This window comes from Carassius auratus, chromosome 3 (genome assembly GCF_003368295.1).
Source record: "Carassius auratus strain Wakin chromosome 3, ASM336829v1, whole genome shotgun sequence".
Lineage (NCBI taxonomy): Eukaryota > Metazoa > Chordata > Actinopteri > Cypriniformes > Cyprinidae > Carassius > Carassius auratus.
In genome coordinates, this window is record NC_039245.1 from 10,116,926 (window position 1) to 10,126,161 (window position 9,236).

A 9,236-nucleotide genomic window follows, 5' to 3' on the forward strand; every position below is an offset into this window, starting at 1 on the left:
GAAAGAACAGGTATCTGGTTGTGAAGAAAAACATTTTATTCTAGCTTCATGCATTATTTTTATAAACACTTTAATACGTTTCATAAAAAAAATAAAGAAATAACATTTTGAACAAAAAGCTGAAAAAGACTATGAATTGGATTCAGAATCATAATCAAAACGTAGATGGAGTCGATCAGCACCCAAAAGCTTGACTTAATTATTACCTCTTCATCGGTCAACATTTTATTCTAGATTTCTATAACGTTACAGTTCTGATGCAGTTTCATATCAGATGATCATGATGTTAGTACATGTGTTAGTTTCTGGTGTTTTTTTTTCTTCTTCACTTGGGTGTTTTTGGAAATTCTGTGCAGAAGATGTGTACTAGCGCCCTCTACTGTATAATAATGAAAACACAGATTCTAGGAGTATAGCTCAAATATATTTAGACATTTTGTCAAATATACTTAAATGTAATTTTAAGTATATTAGAGCAGGCCACAGTTTAACACTTTTTGACTTCTTTAGTTTGTGTAAATGAGGTTCATAGTATAATTTTTTTATTCACAGTAATTTTACACTTGTGTATACATTTTCTTTATTTACACTCAACAAATGGAAGTGAAATGTGACAACATGACCACATAACAGCTTAACATATTATCTGATATAATATATACTGTGACCTCTGACCTTTGATTTATGTGCTGTGACTGATTTATTGTCTATTGCTCTTCTTTATGCTGCTGAAATCCAGAGCTTTCTGCTTTAGATCTGAATGATGTTCTTCTGGAATCATCTTCTCTTAATAACATGGGATGCAATGTATATTTATGTGCCCCCCCCCCCCTCCATTTAATAAGACACTGACATATTTCATTAATGTTTTTTTGGGATGCAGTACCACTGTGTGTAGAAGTTACCTGTTGGGAATACAAATGTATTATAAACATACTACTTGAATTTCAAGTATATTTTTAATGCATTTAATATAGGGCTGTGCAATTAATCGAAATCATAATAAAATCACGATTTGAGTGTCTGCGATTTCTAAATCACTTTATAGCATGATTTTCCGCGGCCCTGACCTCCCGCAGTATGCTGTCTGAACCAATCAGAATGCAGCGCTTCTAAGTGGAGCGCGAGAACAGAACAGACTTTTTTGCGAGCCCATGTTAACGGATCAGAGCGTTCACACTGCACGCGGTAAATGGCTAGAAATAAAAATAAGCGGAAATAATATCTAGCGCATGAGCATAGAGAGAGTTGTGAGTGCACAAGACACAGGTTAAGACGAGAGGAAACATGTTTTAAGTGTGTGCACTCTCTCCTAGCGAGAGCAGCGTGTATCTGAGCACACAAGTCTGGTTTTGTGACAGAGCAAAGGAAATATGTGTGTGAACAGAAAGATTCACATTCGCCTATTATTTTAATGTGCTTTCATGTTACAATAACACACTCTTGCTGCTGCTTCTGCACTACATACACATACTGTATCACACTGCAGATGGAGAACATGTGAACCTGTATAATGTATAACAAATGTATTAAAAAAAAACACCCGAGGCACTGCTAGAATGATTATTCTGTCTCATGTCTGTTCTAGAGATGCTACAACTTTTTGATAAAGCTATCATTGGTTTTATTCTGGAAATATGTTTCCTAAATGTATTTATTACTGTGAAGCAATTATGTGTGTGTCAAAATTGTGATTAAAATTGAAATCGCAAAACTGATCAAAAATCGTGTCCATATCGCACAGCCCTAATATAATACTACATCTTTTCCACCTGGACAGTTAATACACAAGTGTCATGATTCTGCCCTCGTGTCCTTGATTTTTCCTAGTCTTGAGGCAGGATCATGACAGACCCATGTTTTGTGTACAAGCGCATGGCCTTGTCTTTGGGCCATGTGCTTGTGTTGTCTCGTTCCCTTGCCCCGCCCCCCTTGTTAACCTAGTCGTGTCTTGATTGTCCTATCTGTAACACCTGTCGCGTCTTGATTAGTACCCCTATTTAGATCTCCTAGTGTGCTCTGTCTTGCGTCGGTTCATTGTCATTGAGATTTGTACCTGTGATTGTGATTGTTCCACTCTGTGATTGTTCCTTAAGAAGTGTTTGTATTACCGTGAGTGTTTGTTTATAGTTAGTATTTAGAGTCCTTGTTTATCTTGTCAGTCCAGTCCTGTTTTAGTTATTTAGTCTTTACCTTGCTCCGTGTTTTCCCCCTCGTGGGTTTTTGTTTCCCCTTTTTGTAATAAACCCTTTGTTTGAGAATCCCTGTCTGCACCTGAGTTCCTCCCTTGCCAAAACCTGACAACAAGATAACTCTAGCATGACACACAGCACAGAATGAGAAAGACTGTGATGACGGTGTACCTGTAGAGTCTGGGACTGCTGTCTCTGGTTTATCTGGAGCTGTAAAAGATGAATCTTAGTTCAGATGAATCACATGTAGAACAGCGAACTACAAAGTGTCTCCAAATCATTTTCTATACAAGTATTTTCTAGTGCCTTTTTTTAAATAATCTGAAATGTGCTGATTTACTTCCCAAAGTCACTTGTATAATACACAAAATGGCTAAATAAACCGTAGACACTTAAAGTTGGCACTGAAGTAGGTTTTTATAGCTATATTTCTCATGTGATAGTATTCACTGAAGGTTTTGGGATCATGGTGAAGATAGTTTGAGGTTTGATAATCAGATTTTTTTGTGACAGTAAACAGTTAAAGCAGTCATGACGTATATATATTTTTTTTAATTGTTATTTTTTAAATATATGAGGAAAACCATCATTGACAGAAAGAGCATGATGAAATTGTTTGCTTAAAGGTGCAATGTGTATTATTTATAACGATCTATTAACAGAAATGCAATATAATACACATAACTATGTTTTCAGAGGTGTATAAAGACTTGACTGAATAAACTGTTGTGTTTAGATTGAGCTCTTCTATCCTAAAGGGACAAACTGCTCTACTGAGCGCGTTTCATCACTTTGTTGTTCTTGTGAATGAAACACTGACACAATGACGAACAAATACATTGACATTCACAATACCATCAACATATTGAATAATTAAGTGAATATCATTCCTTGATTCACCTTTATAAATAAATCTCATTGCCCTCTCTGTCTTTAGCGATGACATCTTGACCTGTGTGGGCCACCGTAGCTTCTCTAAAGGGAGGACTGAGCCGCTAGATGCTAATCAACACCTCACGCTAAAATCTACACAAGGTTTGCGCTGCGGCTGCTGTCAGATCTTAATTAACACACATCCTGATTATTTTATCACTTATAACAGTAAAGAATATCCTAAAAAAGAATTCTGAACACATTTACAGTTTATCATTGATTCAGTTTTTATAAAGAGCTCTGTGTTTTCTGGATGAATGTTTTGGTGAGGATCGAGCTGCAGCTGAACAGAATTATTTGGTTTTATTTTAATTCATCTGTTGTGCAGTTTGTCGTCTGTGCTGGTCGACAGATATTGAGACGAGAGAAGTAGAGGAGAGCAGACCACAGTGTGACACTTTTGACTTCCTCAGTTTGTGTGAATCCACATCAGCTTCATAGAATAATTATTTTAACCACAGTCATTTACACTTGTCCCGTACAAATACATCGCTCTGTTTCATGATTACAGGGTATACATTTTTCTTTAGTTACCCTCAAAAAATGAAGTTAAATGTGACAACGTCCATATGACAGCTTAAAATATTGTCTGATATAATTAAAAATTTAGAAGAAAAACGAATATATTTTGTCAATAAAATAAAATTATAAATTTTTAAAAATAAAATAAGGACATTTTTTAAGAATAAAATGATCTGATTTTAGAGTTTGACTGAATAAATTGCATCCATGTTTGGGACGGTCCACATAAACGAGTAAAAATGCTTTATATTTCTTGAAATAATCCACTTCTGATCATTAAAGATTGACTGTCAGTCTTTATTCACCGGTTCTTCCTGGTTTCTCATTAAAACTCATTAAAGTAAACCGTGTAAATGACGTCTGTAATGTCACAGAAGAGCAGACTGTAACAGTGTAACAACGAGCCGCATCTGAACTGATTACTGTCTTCTGATAGATATCAAAGCATTAATAAACTGATAAACTGATGAAGAACAGATCAGAGATTATAATAATAGCTGATTGATCTCATTCTACTATGGTAAAATAAATGTTCAGTGATATCTAAACACAGTAAATGTTGTTCTGCTAGCGTGTGTGTAAATATAAATCATGTGTGTATCATCTAACCCTGTGTTACTGTGTGTCCCGCGCTCCTCTACAAACACTAGATAATAAATAATAGTTCAACAATCAAACTTCACGACTTCACACTGAACCAGAGAAAGAGGCTCAGACTGACTTTAAATACGATTGGAGCGGCTTGACATTAAAATATATTAAAAACTGTTGAAATCAATGAAGTTAGTAAATAATAAAGTTTGTAATGAATAGCTCTTTATATACAATAGGCCTATGTTTTTTATTCAAATATTTCCCATTTTAGTCCTGAAATGAATATCATAAAATGTAAAGTATTTGGAGTGAGGGGAAGTAAAATACATCTTTATAAAGTTTGTTAACGTTTGGTTTTATTTTCTGCTAGGACTGTGTTAAATTTCCTCTGAATGTAATAAAATCTGACTTCTACATCGATGAGACTTGTCTGTTTTTGTTGTTTTCTATCAAGTTTGACCAGTTGAGTCTTATTTTCTGGAGAATACAGTATAATATAATGTGGAGCGTTTGTACAATAAAACAAGCACATTATGTTCAACACTCGCACACATTAACTTTAGTCTTAAACTCTGCTGTAATTATCAGGAGCTTCGGGAAGTTTTGGTCCCTGGATCTAAAACATGAGAAAACCCCAGACGCAGAATATGACAATCATATTATAACTTTGATCACATTACATTAAAAGTTAAAAGTTTCATTTCCTTCGTTCCCAGCAGCAGATCTTGAGCTGTTAAACTCAACTACAGTTCATTAGTTTGCAGAAGTGCTTCGAGTTTCTTCTGTCAGACTGAAAGAAGCTTTAGTTCCTCAGTTTTTGGCACAAACAGTCTTTAATGTTAACATTATGAGCGTCTAACACTGATAGAGGAGATGTTTTCTCACCTGATCTCTTGACAGTGAATGTGACTGAGGTCTTGACTTGATCTCTCTGAGTAACTTCACATCTCCACTCTCTGTTGTGATCTTCATTCAGGAGTGTTGTAGTCAGAGAGATGATACAGGGATCTGATGAGGATGAGCTTGTCGGTTTAACACCAGCCGGATTCACCCAGAACAGATTAATCCTCTCAGAACGACCGGATTCATCACAAGAGACTCGAGGATATGAATACAGCCGACAGGAGAGAGTCACAGAGAGACCTGAACTGATCTGAGTCTGTGAGGATGAGACTGAAACACAGAATAACACACACATCACACACTCCTCAATCATCAGGAGAGATTTAATCAAGAATTTGACATTTTTAAATCAATCACATAATCATTAAATTACCATGAAGAACATGCAGATAAACACCAGCATCATTTCCTTGTTTTTGGTATTTTCCACCCACACTTAGTCGTGGTCCATCCACATCAATCCATTGTTGGCAGGTGTAAGATCCAAAATCTTCTGTTGAGATGTTCCTGATGTTCAGAGAGCAGTCAGACCCCAGACTCAGTCTCTTGTGTCTCTTGATGTCTTTCTTTATTATCCCTAAATTAATCAGTTCAACTGCTCCTAATCGACTGCCTCCGTTATAGTTCCATGTAGTTGATTTGCAGTCATGAAGAGCATCATGAAGAGCTTTATTACAGGGCAGACGGACATCTTCACCAGAACTGATGAACACATGAACATCATCCTCTCCACTGACACCTGAAACACAAGAAGATCTGAGTGATCATTATGATATATATTAATAAATGAATGACAGAAAGCAGAAGGTTCAGATCAGTCTTTTTCAGCAGTTATTACAAACACACTCTCCAGAATAAACTCTTGTTCTTCATCAGAGAGCTGTTCAAATCACAAACACACTCTTCATCAGAGAATAATTGAGAGATGTTTGAGAGTGAATCTGTCTAGTTTGAGTGTGTTCAGGAAGAATCAGTGTGTTCTGTATCAAACACAAGAAGAAACTCTTTCTCAGACTGATTGCACTGAATGTGTTGAAGAGAAAACACAGATGTCTTTACCTGTGAGAAGTGAAGAGAGAGCGATCAGTCCCAGCAGACACAGATGACACTCAGACATTTTCTCTTTCTCTTCATCATTTGCTCTCAACTCTTTCTTTAAATACTCTCAGCTCCTCGTGTGGTTTTAACTTCCTCTGATCTGAGTGTTGAAATTCTTCTAGATCTGCACTATATGTCTGTGCATTATGAAGAAGTGCTGCTTTAGATTGTGTGAAACATGTTCTTCAGTGTGATAAAGTGCATTCTGTCAACCACACATCTGCTCTCAACACAGTTTATAAACTATTCTCTCCTTTTGCACACAAGTGTTTAACTGATGCTTTTACTTCTGTCTTTGAGCAGTTTCCTGCATGATGTTAAAATACAGAAATAACATCATTAATTATTAGTGATAAAACTGGTTTCCATCATGATTCACCTGTAGAAACTGAAGTTCGGTTACTACTCATAAATACTTTAATAATGATCTGGATATGACAGGTTTGAGCACATGATTGTAATATAACGCTCATGTCCTGAAAGGGACTGTAAGTAGGAATCACTCCCATCTAGTGGTGAAATTGTATTTTGCATTCAAACTAATTTTGCTCTCCAGCGCCTCGCTTTTTCAAATGCGCGTTGCATCTACGGTAGGCGATATGTACCAAAAAGCTTTGACGGGATGTCTTCTAATAGCACTTCGTCGAGTTTTCCTTCAGGTGAACAGGTGTGTTATTTCAAACAAACTGCAACATGACCATAAACAAACGAATGTTACAGTATGAATTACTGACTGTGGAAAACATGAAATATTGTAATTAGTAGTTATGTCTTCTTTATTCGTTATATTTTCTGAATAATGTGCATTGTTAGATATAAAAAAAATATTGTAATATAGATTGTAACACTGACTTACCTGTCGAGAAGAAAACTGGCCACTTCAGCGTCTCTTTTGAAATCTTTATGCAGCATTAGCTCTTTCCACCTAGAAAAAGCTTCCCCGACATTAACTCTTGTTTTCTGTAATCTACGGTCACGTTTCCTTTTACGTTCTATCTTTGACTGTTTTGGTGACGATGTTTTCTTCTCCTGTGGCGCGGCATATGTATGGTCCATAATAAGAATGCAATCCAGACTTTTAAACTTGCCGGTGCAGTTTCAAGCGCCTCTCACTGCTCTGCACCTGCGTTTCTGGCTCTGACCGAAAACGCGTTGTGGAAACGCGTTGGCTTAGTACTTTTTGTCCCTCTCTGCTATTATAGTTTTGCAAGATGCCGGAACTACATGGAAGCCTCCGTCGACCTACCCGTCCCATGTATATAAAGATAATAAATTCTTCATTTACGAGGATTAGTTTAAACATTGGCATAGGTATTTGTACACCATTGAGGGCATATTTATGAATAAAAATATTGATTTTAGATATTAAAATACCTAAAAAGTTACTTATTGTCCCTTGAACACTGAGTCCTGGAGATCCAGCACTAATAGTGTGAGATGAGCTTTTCTTCCAGAAGGACAACACCAGACAAACCAACTCTGATAACAAGCACCTCTTTCTCTGAAGCGAGCGATTACTGAAAGACTTTCACTGCTGAAGCTCTCTCTCTGTTAGTCAGGTCTGCAGATCGAGCTGGAAGACCAACAGATGAGGAACAGAGATGCTCCTTCTCCTCTTCTGTACAGTCCATCATCTGTGAACACATTCATGCATCCTCCGTCTCCACTGAATTGTGGGAAAGTAGGACACTGGTATCGGTCAAGCTCACTCTTTCTTCTCTCTGAATGACCCTTTCCTCACACATCATTAGAGAATTGCAATAAAACTGTGTTTACACTGTGTGTGTTATTCTCTTCATTTATTGCTTCTCTTTCTAACTTGTGCTTATTTGAACAATGAGCACTTCCTGTGTCTGTTTCCCTCTTTAAGAAGAATGGCTTTATGTATTCCCCAATTGTAGGTCACTTTGGATAAAAGCGTCTGCAAAATGACTAAATGTAAATGTATTATATGAATGTGAATCCATTGCTGCTCGCTCTCCTTCTCTGTGTTCATCCAGCTGTTCTCTGAGAGACAATGAGGAGGACACTGATGCTGCGTCCAGACCTTGAGTTCAGGAGAGGACGACAGATAAAAGAGTGGGACCTGAGTGGAGTAACTGACCAACACTTCATTACATTACTTGGTTTTACTCTTTTATAGAAATAAAAACCACACACAGAGCAGGGATCATCTCTGAACCAGTTTGACTTTAGATGTGTGTGAATCTGGATCTGATGTCTGTAAGTCAACTGCTGCATGACATTAAACTCTATCATCACTTAAATTCAGCCTGTTTAAGAAACTTAATTTGAATTAAATTTTATTTACATTTCTATAAAAGATAGTTAATCTACAGTATGTGTACATTACTATATCTTCCACAAGTCCTCCTTTTAAATCTTCTCTTTTATTATGGTCACTAATATTATATATATATTATGTGTGGCACACAATAGTTTATCAAATATCAAATGTCTGAGGGCTGATTAAAGGACTTAAAGGTCCCCTTCTTCGTGATTCCATGTTTTAAACTTTAGATAGTGTGTAATGTTGTTGTTAGAGTATAAATAATATCTGTACAATTCTAAATCTCAAAGTTCATTGCCAAGCGAGATATTTGATTTAACAGAATTCGCCTACAAAAAACGACCAGCTCCAGCGATCTGTTGAAGATCTGTGTGAAGATGGGGGCCAGCTGGTCAGCACAGGATTTCAGACAGGCTGGTGTAACACAATCTGGGCCTGGTGCTTTTTTCCTTTTCTGCTTCCGGAAGACCTGGCGCACCGCATCCTCGCTGATCTGAATTGCAGGTGTGGGGGAGAGGGGGGATGCAGGAGGTGAGAATGGTGAGAGTGCTTGATTGGAGAGGTGTTCAGGATGGGTTGCAGGAGCTGTTAATTGTGTGAACGGTTGTTTGAAGAGGCATTTAGGGCTGGTTGCAGGAGTTGTGAATGGTGTGAATGGTTTTGTGGGGAGGCGTTCAGGGCAGGTGATGGGTGTTCTTTCAAAC

At 37.1% G+C, this 9,236-nt stretch overlaps 1 protein-coding gene across 2 annotated transcripts; it reads right to left on the bottom strand.

Annotated features, from left to right (window-relative positions):
* Positions 1–474: 474 nt before the first annotated feature.
* On the bottom strand, positions 475–6,473 carry LOC113047462 (uncharacterized). Of its 2 annotated transcripts, XM_026208847.1 has the most exons (5): positions 6,204–6,473; positions 5,518–5,883; positions 5,127–5,414; positions 2,364–2,402; positions 475–905 (listed from the first exon to the last, which is right to left on the bottom strand). In XM_026208847.1, exons 1-5 carry the CDS (start codon positions 6,259–6,261, stop codon positions 862–864), a joined length of 795 nt encoding a protein of 264 aa, XP_026064632.1. In that variant the 5' UTR covers positions 6,262–6,473; the 3' UTR covers positions 475–861. The 2 variants fall into 2 exon arrangements, with proteins under 2 accessions (XP_026064632.1, XP_026064639.1); XM_026208854.1 differs by lacking the exon at positions 2,364–2,402.
* Positions 6,474–9,236: the final 2,763 nt, after the last annotated feature.

Bases quoted from the DNA above. Each gene is read 5' to 3' on its own strand.
- LOC113047462 (XM_026208847.1), bottom strand. From the start codon at position 6,261: ATGTCTGAGTGTCATCTGTGTCTGCTGGGACTGATCGCTCTCTCTTCA. The intron at 2,403-5,126 runs GTGAGAAAACAT...CATCTTTTACAG, and splicing joins ATTCACTGTCAAGAGATCAG to CTCCAGATAAACCAGAGACA. The intron at 906-2,363 runs GTACACCGTCAT...TATTCCCAACAG, and splicing joins AGCAGTCCCAGACTCTACAG to GTAACTTCTACACACAGTGG.